The following is a 22975-nucleotide window of genomic DNA, read 5'->3' on the forward strand; positions in this document are numbered from 1 at the left end:
TGTCTGTGCAGAATTTCGACTCTTGTTGATAGAAGAGCATCGCCAAGTGCTGAAAACCATGTTGTGACCAAGATGGGCCCAGGATTGCACAAAGCCTCCAACTTACTGGAGGTCCCAGGGACTTCTTGCTGTCCGGTTCTAAGCCGGCTTAAGCGCTTCGGTGTAGACTTGAGAAGATATGTTGGTCCCCATCCTGCACTGGTATCCGGGATCACTGCTTTTCTTGAGGCCAAAATAATTTCAAAGATTTAAAGAACATGAAAATTGGAACTTGGAATGTTACGACGTTAAAAAATGAATATCGTATCGACATTTTGACTGACGAATTCAGACGGTTTGAACTGGATTTATTAGGAGTTTCAGAAACTCATATCCCAGGGATAGGAAGCATGAAATTAGGTGATATAGAATTTGTTTACTCAGGCAGGAAGGATGGGGCACATAGACAGGGAGTAGGGCTCATGATGAATAAGGAAGCTGCTAAGTCTTGTTTAGGCTGGGAAGGTATTAATAATATGATACTAATTGCTCATTTTATGACTAAAAAGTTTAGGGTATCAGTTATAGTAGTATATGCCCCCATTGAACCAACTGATGGAGATACTAGTGACTCAGATAAATTTTACTTACAGTTACAGGAGCAAATAGACAGGGTACCAGGTAGAAATATGGTGTTTTTGCTAAGAGATTTTAATGCCCAGGTTGGTAGAAATAGGGATAGATGGTATCCTAGCCTAGGTAAATTTGGTGTAGGAAAAGAAAACAGTAATGGCTATAGGCTTTTGCAATTTTGTAGGTATAACAACCTAGTTATAACCAATACGGTGTTTGGTCACAAAATGACCCATAAGTTGACATGGTATTCACGTGATGGTAAGACAGCAAACCTTATTGATTATGTTATTGTAAAAAGAAGACTATCAGGAACAACACAAGATACTAGGGTGTATAGGAGTGCCGTTATTGATGTTAAAAGTAAAGGTCACCATTTAGTAGTGTCTAAGGTTAATTTAAAGCTGAAATTTCGGAAGGGTAACTCCCTCCTGGAAAGTTATGATGTTGGTAGAGTTCAGGTTGAAAATTTGAGAAAAAAATTCCAGGAACAGTTGAGTACTAAACTTGAGAGTTTAAAATTTGACAATGTGGAAGATGGATGGAATAATTTCAGAAAAACAATTTGTGAAGTTGCTGATGGTGTCCTAGGGAAGAGTGCTAAGACTGCAACTAGGAATATTAGTGAAAAAGCTTTAGGTTTAATAGAGAGTAGAAAGAGTTTGTATAAGAATTATCTGAGTGATAGGTCGTATGAAAACAAAAGGAATGTAAAGAAAGTGGAGAAAGCATTAAAATATGAACTAAGGAGATGTGAAGTGGAGGCGATGGATAAAATTGCTGAGGATCTGGAAGATGCGGCTAGACGGCATAATAGTAAAATATTATACTGGCATGTTAATAAATTGAAAGGGAGTAGCCAATCCGGACTAGTCCCAGTTAAAGATAGAAATGGGGCCACAATTAGTGATAAGGAAAAAGTTAAAGAAAGATGGGTGGAACATTTTGAGAATATGCTAAACCGAGATACAGTTGCAGGAAAAGATATAGATGAAAATGAAAAAGTTTGTGATACCTAGGAAGTGAAGGAAGATTTGTTTAGTGAGGAAGAATTAGCGACAGTACTAAAAGGATTAAAAAATAATAAGGCCCCAGGTGCTGATAGTATGATTAATGAGTTTCTTAAATATGGTGGCTCTGAGGTTAGGAATAAGCTACTGAAGATTATGAACATGATTTTTGAAAAAGGGGAAGTACCCAATGATTTTAGGAAAACCTTAATTAAACCACTGTATAAGAAAGGTGACAAGAGTGAGTGTCGTAATTATCGAGGCATTAGTCTGGTCTCTGTAGGTAGCAAATTACTTAGTAATATGATACTTTTTAGACTGAGACATGCTGTAGACAAAGTTTTAAGGGAAGAACAATGCGGTTTTAGAAAAGGTAGAGGATGTGTCGACCATGTTTTCACTCTTAGGTTAATAATTGAGAAGTCCCTTCGTTGTCAATCACCTTTGGTCCTCGGTTTTATCGATTATGAGCAAGCTTTCGATTCTGTTGATAGAACAGCGTTAACAAAGGTCTTGTCGTTATATGGTATACCTGAAAAATACATTAAAGTGATTTGCGCTATGTACGAGAATAATACTGCTGCCGTTAAGGTAGGAAATGGGGTTAGCAACTGGTTTTGTATTAAATCAGGAGTTAAGCAGGGTTGTGTTCTATCCCCCTTTATATGGATCATTTTGATGGACTTCGTCTTAAGGAGCACAGGAAAGGCAATTGGAGACCATGGAATCAAATGGGGAGGAAGAACGCTCCTGGACTTAGATTACGCTGATGATTTAAGCATATTAGATGAAAGTGTCAGCAAAATGAAGGAATTTTTAGAGGTATTACGAGTTCAGGGTGCTAAAATAGGCTTGAAAATTATTGTTAAGAAAACTAAGTCACTAAGGCTAGGAATAAGTAAAGATGAACAGGTGACATTAGGTAACGAAAATATTGATCAGGTTAGGAGGTTCAGTTACCTTGGTAGTATTATTAGTAAAGATGGTGGGAGCAGTGAAGATGTTAAAAGTAGAATAGCTAAGGCCCAGGGTGTTTTCTCACAGTTAAAAAAAGTTTGGAAGAATAGAAAGATAAGTCTACAAACCAAGATTAGAATATTGGAAGCTACAGTGATATTGGAAGCTACATATTTGACAGTGGTCAAATATGGCTCTGAAGCATGGGCACTCCGAAAAGCAGATGAAAATTTACTAGATGTTTTCCAGAGAAATTGCCTACGGATTGTTCTGGGTACCCGGCTGACTGACCGTATTTCAAACAGTAGGTTGTACGAAAAGTGTGGTTCAATCCCGCTTTCTGGGGCTATAATGAAAGAAAGGTTGAGATGGCTAGGCCATGTTCTACGGATGAAGGATGACAGATTACCGAAGATTGTCCTTTTTGGCCAACCGTCTGGGGCTACATGGAAAGCAGGTCGTCCTTGTCTGGGTTGGGAGGATGTCATAAATAAAGATTTAAAGGAAATGGGAACTTCCTGAGAGGGTGTAAAGAGGGAGGCTTTAAATAGATTAGGTTGGAGGAGGAGCGTGCGTAGCTGTGTTGGCCTCAGGCGGCTTGGTGCTGCAGTGAGTTATTAGTAGTAGTAGTAGTAGTAGTAGTGTCTGCAATATCTACTGGGTAATTCGAACAAATCCTTTTTGCATTTGAAAGTAAGAGCTAAGTAAATTCCATTATTGGACATACTGACAATGCCTCGTTTCCAAGATTTATTCCCCCTGCCCTTTCAACCTTCAAGATCCAGACTTCAAAGACCCAACTCCCAGAAAGTCCCCACCCTTCAACCTCTCTCACCAATCCACGAGAGATACAGGAAGAGTTTCATTCCTGCATTTGTAAACATTATTAATCAGTGAATTTGTTGTATTGACTCAGTTTTTTAGTTGATGATCGTCTTTTTTTAATCTGACAAGTGTCTATCTGACACTGTGTGTCTGTGTCTGTGATTTTCCCTTTTTTATTTCACAAGTTTTATCTGACTGTAATACCTGACGTAAAGCGCTAATTCCGCGCTACGAGCTGTGAAATTCGTTTTTAAAATAAACGTCTCTCTCTCTCTCTCTCTGGCTTAACTTTTGACTTTCTCTTGAAAAAGAAATGGATTAACATCTCAAAACCATCAAAACTATTTTTTGCAATTGAACTCTAAGCGATTGTCTTTAGAAGCAAATTTGACTGATTTATTATTAAAATATGTACTAGTACGCAGTATGCACTCTATGCTATACCGCTATACTACTCTTTGCAACCAATGCATCATAGTTTCACCAATTTAACTTCCTCAAGTGAATACGTAGGATTTTGTCTCCGGGGTAGGGGAACTGATTTGAAAGAAAAGAAGCCGAAATATATTAAAAAGTTAAACCTCGATATTAACATATGCTATTCAATGACCCAGTCACAGGAGGAACGAAGTGCCCTAGAATCAGGATCAACCTGGAACTTAGATATGCATTGAATTTTCAATTTAATCCAATGTCATAAATTCACCCCAGAAGTGAAGTTGTTTAATGCCAAAGAAACAATTCTTATTTCATAATATGCAGAATAATTGCAGCTAATACATTTTGTATGCAGACCCACTGTATTTTACTATACTTAAGTGAACATAAGTACATGTTTAACAACATGTAAAAATAAATTTAAAAACAAAAATAAAGTGCATAATCGTGATCTATGTTCCAGATTTACCTATTACCAACTTTACCTATTATTTATTATCTATTACCAATAAAAAAGATAAATTTAAAAACAAAAGTAAAGTGCAATCGTGACCTATGTTCCAGATTTACCTATTACTAACTTTACCTATTACCTATTACCAGATTTACCTACTACGAACAACGAAACAAATTTAAAAACAAAAATAAAGTGCATAATCGTGATCTATGTTCCGGATTTACCTATTACCAACTTTGCCTATTACTTATTACCAGATTTACCTATTACCAACAAAAAAATAAATTTAAAAATAAAAATAAAGTGGATAATCGTGATTTATGTTCCAGATTTACCTATTACCAACTTTACCTATTACCTTTTACCAACAACAAAAATAAATTTAAAAATAAAAATAAAGTGTATAATTATGATCTATGTTCCAGATTTACCTATTACCAACTTTCTGTACGTGCAAATTAAGTTGTTTTTGAAAAGTCGTCACTTGCAAGACATTTTGAAAAAAATTGCTGACAAATGGAATATTTCCCATCTTCCTTGAGCCTGCCCAACAGTCATACGTTTATTTTTCCTCTACATATAATTGGACTCTAAAAGTACGAAGGATATTGAAAACTAAATTTGATTGTTTAGATTGGTTAAGCGAAAGCTTACACAACTACAATATCTTAGAAAATAAGGAGTCAGTAATCCAATTTTGAATAGTAAAAAGCTCCATATGCAGTTATGCAGGTTTATTTTAAAAAGAAAACGTAAGTGGAAAATCAACAAAAAATACATATCGTATATAATCAGCAATACAATATAGAACAATAATAAACATATATTTACAATAGAACAATAAGCCAAAAATATATCAAACTAAAAAGATTAGGAAGGAATAGCTTTGTATTGAAGGTGTAGAGGTCTTTAGGAAAAAACCACATTGTTATTGTTTAAAATTTTACAGACGAAGAGCGTTGTCAAATTTAACTAATTACTTTTTTTATGTATTTTCATGGTCCCAAGAAGGAACAGCGCCAAAAAAGTGGCACTACCTTAAAAACTTGGCAACCTTGAAATAATCAAAAGAAAAATATTACAAATACAAATATAATAAGGGGTACTCTACTTTTTCTATGAAAACTCCACTTTATCGTTCGCACATGCACGCTCTTAAAACGCTGGAAGGAAAGGCTACATCTTTCCCTTAAGTCCAAATCCATGTAGGCGCGGGAAAGGGCTAGGGGCAGAAACTAATGTTTGTTTTTTTGACTTTTATTTTCGAATTTAGTTTTTATGTTTGTGCACTAGCGAAAAAGTTAAACGTTGTGATGATAAGACATAATTTAGGAACTAAAGATAAAGTACGAATCCAGTGGATTTTTATCAGAGTGTCTGTTAGACCTGATTTCAGATGCATCATGGAGCGTGATGTGCAGTAGTATCGTAACAAACTCATAGATATAGGTTGTTCAATTTTCCAAGAAAATAAAACGAAAAAGAATTCTTGAAAAACCGTAAACCAAGCTTTTTTTAAAAAAAAATGTTTCCAGTGAAAGTGCAGGCATCAAGTCGCTGCTTGGGCCAGAAATGAATTTAAAATTGTTCTCACATGCAGTCTCTGATACCCAAGTATGATAAATCGAAATGAAACATTTTAAAATTTTAGAATGTTTTCTGGACCTGCTGAAAAACGTTGTTTTGCCCCAATATTACCTTTTATTTACATTCCTATTTGTTTTGGTTCCGCAATTGAAAATAATTAAGATAATAGTCTATTTCTTAATAGTCTTCTCTTCCCATTTGGCTTGAAAAAAACGATTTGAAAAAAAAATGTCTTTCAGTATTAATTCATATGGCCAGAGAGAAATAATGTGTGTAATTTTAAAAACAAATAGTGAATTTCTTGTATTTTTGTTTCTTTGCAGAATCAAAGTTTTGTTTAAAAATCTAGCAATTCATGAGAGACCAAGAATGGGGGTGGACGGGGTCATCTAAATCAATCAGCGAGTTGTATTTATCTCTTCTAGGATTGATTCGTTTTTGATATGGGCTGGGTCTCATTTTTAATTTTTCGTACTTCCGAGAAACTCAGGTTAATTCTCATGAGATAGAAACCCTGCAAAGTTATTTTTTTAAAGCTATCCTGTATATTTTTTTGTGGCTCCTTTCAGAAATGAAAATTCAAGTTGGACGTGATGTTCAACTGAACTTTTTCCCTAGAAAATATTTTCTGCAATTTTTTTAGAGGATTTTCTCTAGAAATATTTGAAGCCTCTATATATATATATTTTTTTTTTGATGAGCGTTTTTCTTACTTGAACTTTTTGCTTCCTAAATAGTGATGAGTGGCCACCTAGAAACCGTTTAGATATAACGAATCTTGGGGTGTGGAAATCTTCAAAAATTTTAATTCTTCACATTCTTGAAGGTTCATCAAGTTTTACTCATAAATTTTTTTTTTTGAGAGAACTGTTTAAATCCTGAACATCTTCGGTAGGATTCCCTTCCCTCCTCCTTTCTACATACGTATCTGATCTTCATTATTGTTATTACTTAATTGTCTTATAAAGCTAATCAATTAAGCTTCTGGTTAGTTAATTTATTATTTATTTTGAGAATGCTCAATATTACACGCCGCACATACTTGCAAATAGCATTAAAGAAATTTCGTTCGTTTATTAGTTCGAGACTTCGTGCGGGATAACCAGCCAGGTTGAATTTAATTTGTGTTGTTTTTACTAGCTTAAAAGTTCACATATGAACTTATAAGGTTTAGCAAGGCCTCTCAATCTTCCATACTCCGAAGGCATATCATGATGTACTTGTGCAAACAAACCATAAAACGGAACTATATATATTCACCACGGAACTATACAAAATTAATTTCTTTTTTTTCCTCAATTACATCAAGATACCGCAGGAGAGGGATTGATGTCTGGCAACGAAGTTTACAAATTCTCGACGCCTACTCGTCAAAAACGTTCATTGTCAATCACAAATTCACTTGGTACGAGTTTAAATTCTCCCTTACGTACACCCAGCAAAGGAAAACTAAAGAAAAGTGTCCAAAGAGAGAATGGAGAACGGGAGCCTGAAGGACTCTCAGAAGAAAAGGCAAACGTACCTGCAACACCTGACAGAAGAAGGAGACAAAAACTGAAGCAAAGTGAGTTGGGATTCTTTTAAATCAAAAGTTTAGTGCTGTAATCATTAAATATAGACTACTAAATATAGTGAGAGGGGTTAACTCATGGCTTCAAAGGTTTTTTTTTGGGTGGGGGTCTTTTGAATTTCTTTTTTTTTGAGGTTGCAGAAACACGCAACGGGTAAGCAGGAAGACAATAAAAAGATATTTTTTCAAAGTTTGTGCAGCTCAGTTTAGTTTCCGTGGAAAATATTTACTTAAAAGGGCACTTGAAATTCATATTTCTATTGGAACAAGGCCTCTCACATTTGAATGAGGCAGCTGGTTGAATGTAAAAAATTCTCAAAATTTTCAAAAATTGTTTGCAAAAAGGTTCAAAAACTTTGGACCTTTGCCAGAAAATGTTATTTTGCAGGGAACATCTTATGAAATTAGAGGACTGACATGTGTTGAATTTGAAGAATTTTTCTTTTTTGGTTTTTATAGATCTTGTCTTGAAGGAAATTAAAAACAATTCATTTCTTTTGCTTATAGGAATTCAAAAAATCACTGAAGATATTCTCGAAGACCTATCCTCCTCTTCTGGTTCTGAATTTGAACCATCAAGCTCTGAGTCAAGTGATGACGAAGATGAAGACAAAAATCTTCTGCATTCTTTTAAAAATGTAAAGAAAAATAAACCATTCCAAAGGACTCCTGGAAAGCCTCGGAAAAATAGGCCCATGGTTGATGCGGTAGTCCTTATTTTTGTCCTTTCTCCTTTTTTAGGCTAATTGTTTGTCCTTTTTGTTTATTTTTGTGATTAATGTTTTGAAGCTTTTATTGAAGACTTTTAAATAACACATTGAACTAAACCTTATAACATGACTCTTGTGGATATTTACGGACCCTATATCCGCGGCCTAGAATAACTTTGACTTATTTTCACTTACTTGACTTATGTCTCCGGCCGGGCGTGGCTCAGCGTAGAGAATGATGTCAGCCTCTACCAACTGGTGCGATCAGCAGCTGACACTGGTACGTTGTGGACAACGATGTTTGCCAACTTCAAGTATTTTGAACGACTATCGGACCATTGATGTTTCGATCAGCCGCGGGGTCGTTTCCAGTCCGCCTCTACGGGGTTAAAGTCCAGCACAATTTTCGTAGGAAGGTGTGATGGCTTTCTAAGGAGATGACCGTATCATTGTAGAACACGCTCCGCAATTTGGATGGACAGAAGTCTCTAATGCGTTGTTTGTAGTAACTTCTCGTTGTTGACGAAGTCGAACCGTCTCAGGCTTTCTATTCTCCTAAGGTTTTTCGCCTGGAACACGTCTATTGTCTCTCGAGCTGTGATTATGACCGGCCAGGTTTCTATTCTATAAAGAATTACAAACCCGACCAGGTTGTTGAAGGTTCGCAGCTTCGTGCATCGACTAATACTTCATTTCCCTCATAGGTGACGATTTAACCTCCCCATGGCAGCAGATGCCTTCGCTATTCCTGCTTGTAGTTCAGGGAGAAGTTAGCTATCAGCAGCAATGACAGAGCCCTAGTACGTGAACTGCTGAACCACATCGAAGGTAGTTGTTTGGTCCAGGGCCACAGGAGGGCTGGTGATGCTAGAGGATGGATCAACGACCATAATCTTGGTTTTTTCCCAGTTGACCTGTAGTCCTAATTTCGCAGCTTCTTTTTGTAGGATGTGAAGTGCTTCCACGATTTGGTCCATGGATTCTGCCATGAGTGCCTAGTCGTTGGCAAAGTCAGCGTCGGAGAGGGTGTGATCGCCGGTTTTAAGCCCAAATCCAAGCCTTGAGATCGTCTTCGCCATGATATGGTCTGTGATGACGTTGAACAGTTCGGCCGCAACGGCACAATGTTGCTGAACCCCTGCACGAATTATGAAGGACGGGCTTCATCGGCTGTTGACATTGATGCAGCTGTCTGTTTCGTTATAGAGTGCTTCAAAGAGTATGCAGTACTTATCTGGCAGGCCGATGAACTTCAAGATGCTCTACAGGGCATTCCTGTCGATTGAATCGAAAGCAGCGTGGAAGTCAACAAAGGCGATGAATGCTTTCTATCGAAACTCTCTGGTTTTCTTGACTACTTGACGGACTGCGAATATTTTCTCTATGGTCAATCGCTCTGACATAAAACCGGCTTGTTCTAATCGTTAAATTCGGCGGATAATGTTTCGATAACGTTCCTGAAGGACCATTGCGAAGAGTTCCCCAGTTACTGAGAGAATGGCTATTCCTCGGTAATTTGTACAGTTACTTTGCCTGCCTTTCCTCTTTCAGAAGGAGATGACGACTCCTCTTCGCCAGTCTTCCGGAATGGCCTCCGTTTCCTAAAAAACAGAAAAGAGAGTCTGCAGAAGAATGAGCATGGCTGGGCCCGTATATTTCGGCAACTCTGAACTTAAGCGGTATGTGCAATAGGCCTTATTGTTCTTCAGCCTATTCATCGCGCTTCTTATTTCAAAGACATTAAATGGATCAGTGGGAAAATCATCGACTTTGGTGGCTAGGCTAGGAGACCGACGGAGTATTTCGTCGGCTACTATAGGGGGAGTAGTTCTATTCAGTTGCGAGGAGAAATGTTCCTTCCAGCGATTGAGGAACGAGCTTTCATCGGAAAGACGAATCCCGTTTCTTGAAACGACGGGTTCCACTGTAGGAGCCTTGCTTTCAGTGAGATTTCGAAGATGCTTGAACACACTGCCTTCCTTGCAGCTTGTCTTTCTTCCTTGCAGCTTTCTCGATTTTGTCAGCTTTGTTTTGGACGAACTTCTTTCGGTCTCGGTGGGTGAGCTTGTTGCGGATGCCATTTAGCTTCCTGTAGGATGTCATTCACCATGTAGTCTAGCCTTCCCCCTCAGTTCTATGTCATGCGAAGTTTATTCTGAAATCCAAGATTTCTTGGGGTGCCTCTTCTTGCCTAGGACTAGTTGCGCGGCTTCATGCGTTTGAGTCTTGAAGTACTTCCAGGCATGTTAACTGCTCTTGAGAGTGTGAAGTAGCTCGAATCGGTTCGATATCTCGACGACGTACTTTCGCTTGGCGTCCAGCTCCTTCAGTTTCAAGACATCAATAACTGTTGGCCTTGTTTTTGACTGCTGGGCTTTCAGGCGAAGCTGAACTTCCGCGCAGAGAAGTCTGTGGTCAGCATTTCCAAATTTGGCTGATCTGTATATTCTGTAATTCCTCAGCGACGACCTCCAGCGCTTCGAGATGATAACATCATCGCTCATTTTTTTTTTCGTGCGGTCGTCGCTGCTGTACCTGGTAAATGATTTTACGCTGGAAGTACGTGTTTGCAACAACAAGGTCGATAGATCTGCAGAGCTCAAGTAGGCGTAGACCATTGTCATCAAGGGGATCGGCCGTTACGCGTCCTATGGTGCCTCTCCATACGCCTGTGTCCTCTCTTACTGTTGCGTTAAAGTCTCCAAGCAGGACGCTAATGTCATTGGGGGATACACTTGTGAGTGTTCTGGACAGTCCAGCATAAAATTTTGTTTTGGCGTCATCATCGGAATCGTTCGTCGGAGCATAAGACACTAGAACCATCATTTTGCCATGTTTGTGCTGGAAACCTGCTTTCATAAGTCTGTCCAAAATCGCTTCGCAACAGGCAATTTCTTGCTAGGTTTTTTAGCACAAGGCCGACACCGTTTCTACTTGTGCTACCACCAGACCAGAACAATGAGTGGTTATTGCCTATTTGTTTTTCACCGCTGTGGACTAGGCAGGTCTCGGTCAGCCCTGCAATAGCTACCTTGTTCTTACGTAGTTCTCTGGATAAATGGTCTATTGCTGCAGCTGCGTTCAGGGTTAAAACATTCCAGGTGGCTATTCTCAATCCTCTTTGGTCAATAAGGTTAAGCCCGTTGGTCTTTCTCACGTCGTCAACATGTCTGTTGGCGCGCTGCGGTCGTGATCTTCAAATAGGTTCTGTTTCCGAGGCTTATTTATCACTTTGCGTAGCAATTTTTTTCAGGTGGAGGGTTGTTAGCCCAACCGACCCTAGGCCTGCGGTTTACTAACCACCGGGGTGGGCTCTACCCTATCGATGAGGTTCAGGCCGCCACACACGGCACGATTAGTTTTAACGGAGGTGGTGATTCCTCCTATCCAGCGGGACGTGGCTACTTACTGGTCTCCAATTTCTCGAGCCGGACTATATATTATTAAAAGTAATATTGAATTTTTACAGAGCGACATGCATAGGAACGATCAGATTCGCGTTTTAGTGACTAGAACCCTAAATCTTTTACCCCCCAGTACCCATCCACTTACCCAGTACCTAGTGCCTGTCTATTTAGCCTATTTATGCCAGAAATCCATGATTACCCAGATTTTACTTTGGTTTGTTTCAAAATTGTGAAGTTTCAAGGCAAGGCCGTAGCTAGGATTTTTTCGGGAGGAGGGTTTAAAGTTTTTTGGGAGTTTTTTAGGGGGAGGGGTACACCAAATTTTCAGAAACGTATTAAATATGTGTCTATTTGCATTTCTGTTACGTTTTTATGGGTCTGACAGAAATTTTTTTTCGGGAGAGGAGATTCAATTTCACTCTCATGATAACATAAAGGGGGTGGTGAAAACAACGTCTTTTTTATTAAACATGCTAGGCCACCTGATGGTCTGCCAGAGGTTTTGCGGGCACTCTTAGAAAAAAACAACAACTAAATATACAGGTTTGAATATACTAAATATACAGGTTTGTGTCTTGTTTTGAATCAGGGTTGAGATATCTGACTGGTGAACTTTTACTTAAACCACAAAGGACTGTAACAGTTAAGTCTATTCGTTGAAATTGGTAGGCTGAAAAAAAAAAACATGAGGTTTTCAATTTTTTACAAAAAAAATCTTCATATACAGTTGTACAATTTTTGGTAGTAGTGGGCAAAAAATGAAAAAAAGAAAACAAATACAAGGGTGAAAATGAACAAAAAAAAACGAACTAAAAAATATGGCACCAAGCATGCTTTTTTTTAAGGTATAGCTGTCTTCGGGAATCAACATATTATTAATGTTTGAATTTTTCGGATGAAAAGCGCTGCCAAATTCAGCTAATAAGTCTTTTTTGCCTATTTTTACGGTTCAATGTGACAACATTTATGAAAATGTGGCACTGATTTGAAAATAGCCAGAAAATTCTTGTAAATATTGATTTTCTGGTATAAATTTAATAAATGAATTCAAATGACTGGCTGGCCATTTTTCCGACTGATTTGGGTGATATTGCTATTAAATGTAATTAATTTTTTACCAGTTTTTTTTTTATTTACTCTACATCATAGATTTCCATAAGACCTTTTCCCTAAAAAAAAGAAGAAAAAACTGAGTCAGCAAAGTAGTGGTGCTTATCGTCAATAATTTACTGAATAAATTTTTACCGACTGGCTAAAATCATTGGGGGGCGGGGTCCCCCTTCCCCATAAGCAAGGTGTCTGTGCTCGGACTGAAAGATTAAAAGAGAATTGTTGCCTAATATTGTCAATTAAAAATTGAATGTCAGAAGAAGCGTTTATTTTAATGCTGAACCCTTCAGAAATTTGTTTGCTTAGACTGTTTTACCACCTCTATTTGATGTTAAAAATAAACCTGTTTTACTCTGACTTACGGTAATCTAAACCTAAAACAAAAGACGATTCAGAAGGGCTTACAGTTTCCCTCCTCGTAAAATAACTCAGTCATTCATTTATTAAGTATATCTAAGGTCATACTAGCTAAGAATGACAAGATAAGACAAAACTCGAAAAGAAGAAAAGGAAAAACGTGGATATTTCTAGCCAGTGAAGATGAAAATAAAATGCAAATATTTTGGCCGAGACTCAACCGTCTTCAGGCAAAAATGTAAAAATAATGAAAGACAATAAAAAAATGATTTGTTTATTTTAGTTGTTTTTTTTTTTACGGTCATTTATTATTTTTTATTTTGCACTGAGGACGGTTGAGTCTCGGCCGAAATTTTTGTGTTGTATTTCTATCTTCACTGGCTGGAAGTATCCTTGTTTTTCTTCTTTTCGAGTTTTGTCTCATCTAGCAGTTCAGTTTGGCATGTACTTCACTAAAAGTCCAATGAATTGTTTAGACTTTTGAACATTCCTGCTTTCAAGTCCTGATAGAACTATTATATTAAATTAAGCCGAATTAAATTTAAATTTAATTAACGCTCTTCAATACAATAATTACTGGCTAATATTGTTAGTTGACAATTGGATAACAAAAAAAAACTTTAAATTATTCAACACTGGATCCTTCAAATTATTCTAAAAGGAATTTTTGCTTTGAACTGCCTTACTAGTGCTAGTCGAAGTTCAAAATGAATCTTAATTACTCCGACTTGGAAGATTGGAACTGGAAAGAAAAACTTAATCATGAAAGGTCATCAACTCCTCCTGTTCATTTATAGTTTGTGGCTTCCTTTATGGCTTTCAGTGAGTTCTGCATTTCACTGAAAACATTGCAATTATTTATATTTATGAACATTTCTCACTTTTAATGCTAAGATGTGTAATGGCGTAATTTTGGCTTTATTCTAAGATACTGCTTTGAGTGACATCCTTTCATCACAGTCGGTTTTTAGGATGGTCGTTAATAGGTTATTCTTTTTTTTTTATTTTAACTACTTCATTAATATGTTATGATACTTCTCTAGTTTTGTTTTTGAATTAAACTTTTAGTTTATTACAACTGCATTATTAATTTATTGCTGTATTTTTATTCAATTTTGTTTAAATTTGTGTTAAGTTATATATATTACAATTATATTACTAGTTTATTGTAACTAACCACTAAATTATAAAATTAACATAAAATTATGATAAAGCCTTTTTTCCAGTATTAACAAGAATAACTTTTTATAGGGCATAGACGTCGAATCCTATTTTAAAAGTCAATCAGAGGACAATTTAACTTCGAATAGAACACTGAACAGGCTATCTCAGCCGAGATTAGAAAAAGCCCAAGTGGATAATATACTGAAGAACCTCAAGAACAGACATGAAGTAGAGTATAAGGAGTTAGTTGATGAACATAGGAGTCTATTCCCTAAATGGCTATTCCTTCTAATGTAAGTGAATTAGAGACCTTAATAGGCAGGATTTTCGGTTCTTTTAGTCGCAGTTGTTTTGCGTAACCTGTGTGTTGTGTAAGTATTTTTTGGATTTTTCAAAAATGAATGTACAGACAAAAAGGCTTTTTTGAAATATGGGGGGGGGGGGTATATATTAAGTCGTTTATGTAGACATGTGTTAAACAATACACGAATAATGCATATATTTAAATTTGACGTTACCCATATATTAAAGTAAATTGACCTCACTTGACTGGATTTTTGGCTCTTTGAGTCGTGTTTCTTCTGATACGGAAAATCAAATCAGGAGTCAATGAGGGTTGTGTTCCATCTCCGCTTATATGGATCATTTTGATGGAATTTTTCTTAGGAACCATAGGAAAGACAATGGGAGAACACAGAATCTAATGGGGAGGAAAATATTTCCCCGTCTTACATTATGATACTGATTTAAGAATCTTAGATGAAAGTGTGAGCAAAATGAATCAACTTTTAGAAGTTTTGTGCGTTCAGGGTGCTAGAATAAGGTTTAAAATTAACACTAAGAAGACTAAGTCACTAAGGCTCGGAATAAGTGATATGAAAAGGTGACGTTGGGCAAGGAAAAGATCGATCAAGTGGTCATGTTCACTTACTCTACTAGTGTTTTCTAGTAAAGACGGTGGGTTTTGTGAAAGTGATAAAAGTAGAATAGCCAAGACTAAGGGTGTTTTTTCACAGTTGAAATTTTTTTGGAAGAATAAGAAGATAAATCTGCAAATCAAGATTAGTATATTGAAAGCTACAGTGGTGACAGTGATCAAATATGGTTCTGAAGTATGGGCCCTTCGAAAAACAGAGGAAGATTTGCTTGATGTTTTCCAGAGAAATTGCTTACGAATTGATTGGGGTACTCGAATGATTGACCGTATTTAAAACAGAAAGGCGTACCAAAAGCGTGGTTCGATCCTACTTCCTAGAGCTGTAATGAGAAAAAAGTTGTGATGGCTATGGCACGTTCTACGGATGAAGAATGACAGATTGCCAAAAGTTTTTTCTTCTCCGCAAGGCTTCTACGGCTAAGTGGAAATCAGGACGTCGATGGTTGGGGTGGAAGGATGTCGCAAAGAAAGATTTAAGGGACATGGGAACTTCTTAGGAGGATGTAAAGAGGGAAGGCTTGAATAGATCAGGATGGAGAAGGAGCGTGCGTAACTGCTTGGTCTTAGGCGGCTTGGAGCTGCAATGAGGTTTTATTGGCAGTAGTAGTAGTAGTGTCTACATAATATGTATTATTTAATAGATGTCTCCAAATATGACCCAATGGTTACCCCCCCCCCTTAGATTTTGAAAAATATCTTCTTTGATAGTTTACTTTTTAAAGATCGAAAATAGCCACTATCACCTCCCCTTAAATTTTAATGATATTTTTTCGTTTGCATGTGTTTTTTTTAAATAAAAAAAATCCTTACTTCCTCCCCCCAGATTTTATTTGAATGGGGGCCCCTTGATTTGATATATTTCAGTTGTCATAATACTAAAAGGGGTCCTGTTTCTTCAGCTACGTCCTATTCTTGCAAGTTATACTAACTTGCTTGACGCAAATTTGTTTGTTTCAGAGGAAACAAAGAAACCTCAATAACAATAACAATGTCTTGTTATAATAAGATAATAAACAATAAAATAAACTATTAATTAACAAAAAAAAAATGAAAATTAAAGAAATAACAATACCTGAAATAAACAAACTTCCATTCCCGAGGTATTGTGAAAACACACTTTTTATGTAACCACAGTTTTACTTGAGGATTTAAATATTTGGAATCTCAATACTAAAAGAATACTAGTAGACTCGTATTTCCAGAATTCTAGAAAGAGTTTCAGAATTCCAAAGAATTCAAAAAATTCTATTTGAACAATGGAGAGATACCACATATTAACCTTTTATTTTAATATATCTAAATAATATTATTATGTTAAATTAATTAATAAACAAAATTATATAGCTTCCAACTAGACAAAGACCTGGAACGTTAGGGAAGGTCTTATTTCATGTCAATGAAACTACAATATTTTTTTACATGGGTTCAGAACCAATCTCGCTTCTCACTGAATACGAACCTGAAATTTCAGGGTTGCTCATTTTATGTCAGGGAAAACTACTATATTTTATTACACGCGTTTTGATCCCACTGTAGCTTCCCACTAAAGACCTGGACTGTCAGGGAAGCCCTTATTTTGTGTCATTGAAAACTACCATGTTTTTATGAGGATTCGGATTCCCCTATGGCTTCCCATTAAATAGAGGCCTGGAATGCAATGAAGTTCTTATTTTTTTCGGTGAAAACTAAGCATTTTGTAATATGGATTTGGATTCCCCTATAGCTGCCAACTAAATAGGAACCTGGAATACCAGGGAACCTCTTTTTGTCACGGAAAACTTCAGCATTTTGTTATATAGGCCTGGGTCTCATGGAGATTTTGCTTTATGTTATTTAGAAAACCAAAATCCTTTCAACGAGCCTTTAACATTACGTCCCATTTTATTTCAGGGAAAACTACAATATTTTGTTGTACGGTTTTGGATCCAAGTCTGCTCTCATTGAAGAGTTTCACTTGGCGTTGCTGCCTGATGAGGACGTTTTAGTAATAACTGGGTTTTTCCCATCTTTAACTGTGAAAGAGGTTCTTAACTCAATAACCTTTGACATACTTGAAATGAAAGAATCATTTTCATCAATAGAAAGCCAATTGATAGCTATAGAGAGGCAGTTAAAAGTACTGAAGAAGCATGTCTACCTCCTGATTAACAACATAGACGGTGTTGCCTTCCAAAATGAAAAATCTCAGGTGACGCTTAGTAACTTAGCAGCTATTGAAGGAGTTAAAATTGTTGCATCGATTGATCATCTCAATTCACCTTTATGTACGTATTATTTAAATATTCTTGTAGAATTTAGTTTTATGTAATATATCTTTATACATAGTAGAATTTATATATATATATATATATATATATATATATATATATATATATATATATATATATATATATATATATATATATATATATATATATATATATATATATATATATCTGTATATATATAAGTATAGATATATATATATATAGATATATATATATATATATATATATATATATATATATATATATATATATATATATATATATATATATATATATATATATATATATATGTAGATATATATATATATATATATATATATATATATATATATATATATATATATATATATATATATATACATATATATACATATATATATATATATATATATAAATATATATATATATATGTATATATATATATATATATATGTATACTAGCTGTTGGGGTGGTGCTTCGCGCCACCCCAACAATCCGTATGGGAAAAACAATCCGTATTCAGATCTATACCTCATTATTCTAATGATGTGTCCCTGTGTCCCGGTCGTCATTTGTGTCCCGGTCTGTAATTTCTATTCGAACAATCCCTGTGTCCCGGTCATCATTTATATATCCCGCCTGTGCCCCCGGCATCCCCGTTGTAGTTGTGTCCCTATGTCCCGGTCGTCATTTATATTCCCTGTGTCCCGGTCGTGATTTGTGTCCGGGTGTCCCAGTCTGTAATTTCTCTTTGAGGTTCCCGGTCGTCATTTACATTCCCTGTGTTCCGGTCGTGATTTGTGTCCCGGTGTCCCGGTAGGTAATTTCATCAGTTGACAAACATGACGTCAGTCGACAAACAACTTCATGACGCATACAGCTCAATCCTTATAATGACGTCAGTCGACACACAAACATGACTTCACTCGACAGACACACACACACACACACAGACAACTTATTTTTATATATATAGATATACATGTAGATATATAAGTATGTATATATATATATATATATATATATATATATATATATATGTATATATATATATATATATATATATATATATATATATGTATATATATATATATTTTTTTTTTCTTTATAAAATAACAATAACAAAAAAAGACAATATCCCAAATGGTTCAATGGCCCGTTATTTGGGAAACAGCATACAATAAATAAAGAATCATAAAACTTGTCATAAACATTTTAACCAACATCTAAATATAAATATGTAAGGAAAAGAAATCAACTCACCAGCAGTCCCCACGAAACAGCGACCCTCACATCACCCGACAATAAAATACAAATTAAAATTCTCGCGTCATCGAGGATACAACACCAACAAAACAACAACCCAAAAAAGAAGAAAAGAAATAATAAATAAACCATAAGAAACATTTAATAAGAAGCCTTTAATAAGAAACTTTTCATTTATCTCTTAAAGGAGCCAAGTGTTCGTGACTGCCGGATCTCAGCGGGAACCAAGTTCCAAGCACGTCCCACAGTCACAGCCAGGCTGAAGTCTTAACGACCCGAGGTACTAGCTGGAATCATCACATCCTCCCGGTTACGAACCATATACAAATTTACTTCCCCCAGTAGCTTAAGCAGTCCCGAAAAACAACATGGGAGATCTCCCTGGAAGTATTGATATAGACATAGACATAGACATAGACATTTTTCATTTTCATCCAAAACATTTAAATTAAACAAAGAATTTACCATTAACGGCCACTCTTAAGACAAAAGAGTCCTGACTGTGGCCGCAATTCTAACCACCATGAATCTGCTAAATCAATTCTTCAAATGACTTAGAAGAAAGAAAAAAATCCTTGGGGGGGGAGTAAAAAACAAATAATTAATATTAAATACTAAATAAATAAATACCCTTTCCTCTTATCACACTTCTCTCCTTTTTAAAAAATGGATTTTAACCATTCTCTTGATTGATGCCAGACTTACTGCCACTCTGACCGATTCTGGAAGGTCATTCCAGACGCTGACACCTATGTTCCTGAGAACAAATCCTGCTCTCGTTGTATTTCTTCCCTCGTGAGTCAAATCCTCCGAATTCCGGGAAAAATAAGGGTGATAAAACGAGTTAGTTTTAAAAAAATCATAAAAGTACTCAGGGCTTACCTTATTTACACTTTGAAAAACAAAAATCGCTAGCTGATAATTTCGTAGCTCGCCTATGTTGAAAATATCATTCTTTCTAAAACACTCCGCGGTATTCTGACAGTTTTGAAATTCTCCTATCAGACGCAGTGCTTTGTTTTGTATTATTTGAGTTCTTTTATAATTCATCACGAAATTACTTGCCCAAACAGAACAACCATACGTGATGTAAGGGTGCATAATAGCACTGTATAACAATTTGACAGCTGCTACCGGGAACACTTTTTTCAGCCTCCTCATCACTCCCAATCCTCTAGCTGCTTTTCCCGACACTATTTCACCATGCTTCTTCCAAGACAAATTGCAATCAATATAAAATCCGAGATATTTACAAAAAAAAACACCTGTGTTATGCTAACACCGTTATAAAGCACATTTTCAAGAAGTTCAGGTACACCAGTTCTACTAAACACCATAAAATTCGTTTTTCTTGGATTTACTGCAAGGGAGCTTAGAGCTGTAAAAACATGAAGCCGACTAAGGACGTGGTTCGCTTTTTGCACAACCTCTTTTGAAGTCCGGGCAAACACCGTGATAGCTGTATCATCGGCGAAAGAGGTTAAAACTGAATCATTTAGTTAAAATCGAAGAGTATCCACACATACCAAGAAGAGTAACGGGCCAAGGACTGATCCTTGGGGAACACCACAATTTATAGGCATAGCTGCGCTATATATATCACTCATCACCACCTTCATTGTTCTTCCAGACAGATAAGACCGAAACCAACTTAATGCTGTATCTTTAATTCCAAGGTTCCGCAGTCTTTTCAGTAGAACTTCAAAATCCACAGTGTCAAACGCCTTCTTCAAATCAATAAAAATAGTTAGAGGGATCAAATTATTTTCTAATGCACTATTTACACAATCTAAAAGGTGATGAACGGTATGCACTGTAGAATGACCTTTTCTAAAACCAAACTGCGGTTCTGACAAAAACCCAAGCGAATTCATGTACTCGTATATTTTCTTATACACTACCTTTTCATAAATTTTTGAGAAAAGCGGTAGAATAGATATTGGTCTCCAGGTAGAAATATCTCTTTTATCGCCTCCCTTATGGAGGGGTATAACTTTTGCCCGCTTTAGTTCGTCAAAAAACAAACCTTTTTGAACAGATAAATTGACTAGATATAATATCACAGGTAAGAGATACGCAGCAACTGCTTTAAATGCTTTAATGTTAAGGCCATCAACACCAGCTGGATTAGATTTGATCGATTTCACTGCTTGGGTAATGTCATCAATGGTACATTCGGTAAAGTAAAATGAGTGATGAAGACCGGGGTTATAGTCAAACTCCTCAGTATCTAGCTGTCCGCTTTGATCTTTTGCCTCTTGGTTTATTTGCGATCCTATTTTGGTAAAAAACTTACAAAACTCTTCACTAACTTCTTGCCTCCCACTCACAGTTCTTTCACCAATGGCTAACTGTTCAGTTGATGCTGAATCCTTACCATTGCCGAGAACGCTTTTAATAGTCAGCCAGGTCCCTCTAATGTCTCCTTTCTGCGATTTTAATTTCTCTCCGAAATACTCCCTCATTGCAGCTCGTCGTGCAGAATTCACCCTATTTCTCGCCTTTCTGTACTCTTCCCAACTGTCATCACTCTCACAATTGAGATAATCTGAGAATAATTGTTCTCTCTTCTTCATCATTTCCAGTATCTCTTCCGTAATCCATGGCTTCTGCGGTTGGTTTTTCTTCTTAGTTGTAGTTTTTAATGGGCAACACTGATCATAGATGGGAGACAAAATATTCACAAATTTTTCAAAAGCAGTCGAGGGGTCTTCTTTCTCGGCCATGACTTCTTGCCATGATACTGTGCTGATTTCATCTTTAAATTTCCTGAGATTTTCAGCTTTCATCATTCTGAATTGAAGCTTAGCAGTGGTTTTATGTTTACAGCCAAATCTTTTAATGGTGCAAAATACTGGTAGATGGTCAGACCCAGGGTGTAAGACAACGTCAGCAAAGCACTCCACAATTGCATCCGAAGAAAGGAAGATATTGTCAATCAGGGTTGCCGAATGATCTGGTATCCTAGTTGGGATTGAAACTGCGGGATAAAGGTTATGTGAAAGCATAAGGTTAAAAAAATCATGGTTTACTCCTTCTAGAATTAAAAGATCAAAGCTAAAATCGCCTAAAAAAATACATTCGAGTTTAGTACTTGACATTCTTTGAAGAAATCCATCGAATTCTTCAAAAAATTCATCTGGGTTTGCGCTGGGCGGCCGGTAAACCAAAGAAATGATGAACTTTCTATTTTTCTCTAACTTTATTTCTATTGATAAGGTTTCGAGCTTACCTTCATTCCAGAGAGTTAAATCATCTCGAGTTACGTAGTCCAAAGAATTTGCTAGCAGAAAAGTCAAACCTCCTCTCATTGAACTTCTTGACTTTAATACAAGTTTATAGTCTGGAAAAAAATGACGGTATAAAAGACGGAGGATAGGGAAAGGAAATAAACGCTTTAATTTTCAGATGATCCCAAGTCCACGGGAAATTTTCACTCTTATTATTTGAACATGCCACTTAAATGATAAATTTTCATCCAAAAGAACTCCCAGGAATAGCACATATCGATCCGGGGGACGACTTATGGAGCCTCTTGGTGTATGAAGCTCAGTAATTGTGGGGCAGCTCACACCTTTACGAGAGAAAATAAGAAGGTAGGACTTTTTTACATTTAAAGTTAGTTGATTTATGTCAAACCAAAAGAGTATTTTCTCAGTCATTGCTTTAAGCTTTAGAATAAGGGATGATTCATCCGGAGCTGCAGCACCTAAAGTAGTGTCATCTGCAAATGCTATTAACTCTTCTTGACTATAAGGTGTGAACACCAACGTACTCTGAGAGTAAGATTTGTGACACAATCCACAGCAAACATTGTTAATTGGGGTGTTAAAAAGTCGGTAGAGATCGTTCACATATATGAGGAAGAGGGTTGGCCCAAGAATAGAACCTTGGGGTACTCCGTATTCAATTAGAACTTTTTCGTCTGTAACTTCTGTGGCGATAGATCTGTCAGTTAGGTATGACGAGAACCAAGACAATGCTTCCCCACGGACACCAAAATGACAAAGTTTATTACTAATCCGTATTCAGATCTATACCTCATGATTCTAATGATTGCCCTTGATCTTTGTTGATGGTGATTGCTAATCGAAAATTCCCTGTGTCCCCGTCGTCATTTATATATCCCCCTGTGCCCCCGGTGTCCCCGTTGTAGTTGTGTCCCTGTGTCATGGTCGTCATTTATATTCCCTGTGTCCCGGCCGTCATTTGAAATCTGGTAGGCATTGATGACCTTATCCAAGTCGAAATCCAAAACCCAATCATCATCGCTATCATTTTCAGTTTTGATATGTTTCGACTCTCGCTGTCCAGGTGGATT

General features: G+C 36.6%; 1 protein-coding gene across 1 annotated transcript in view; it reads left to right on the forward strand.

Moving 5' to 3' along the window:
- The window catches only part of LOC136037836 (origin recognition complex subunit 2-like), a 58280-nt gene that overhangs the window by 21371 nt on the left and 13934 nt on the right, over positions 1-22975 (forward strand). Inside the window, exons 2-5 of the mRNA XM_065720678.1 lie at positions 7196-7450; positions 7964-8163; positions 14292-14497; positions 17032-17405. Coding sequence (XP_065576750.1) covers positions 7196-7450; positions 7964-8163; positions 14292-14497; positions 17032-17405 — 1035 coding nt within the window. The remainder of the gene's footprint in view (positions 1-7195; positions 7451-7963; positions 8164-14291; positions 14498-17031; positions 17406-22975) is intronic.

Source organism: Artemia franciscana, chromosome 17 (assembly GCF_032884065.1).
Source record: "Artemia franciscana chromosome 17, ASM3288406v1, whole genome shotgun sequence".
NCBI lineage: Eukaryota > Metazoa > Arthropoda > Branchiopoda > Anostraca > Artemiidae > Artemia > Artemia franciscana.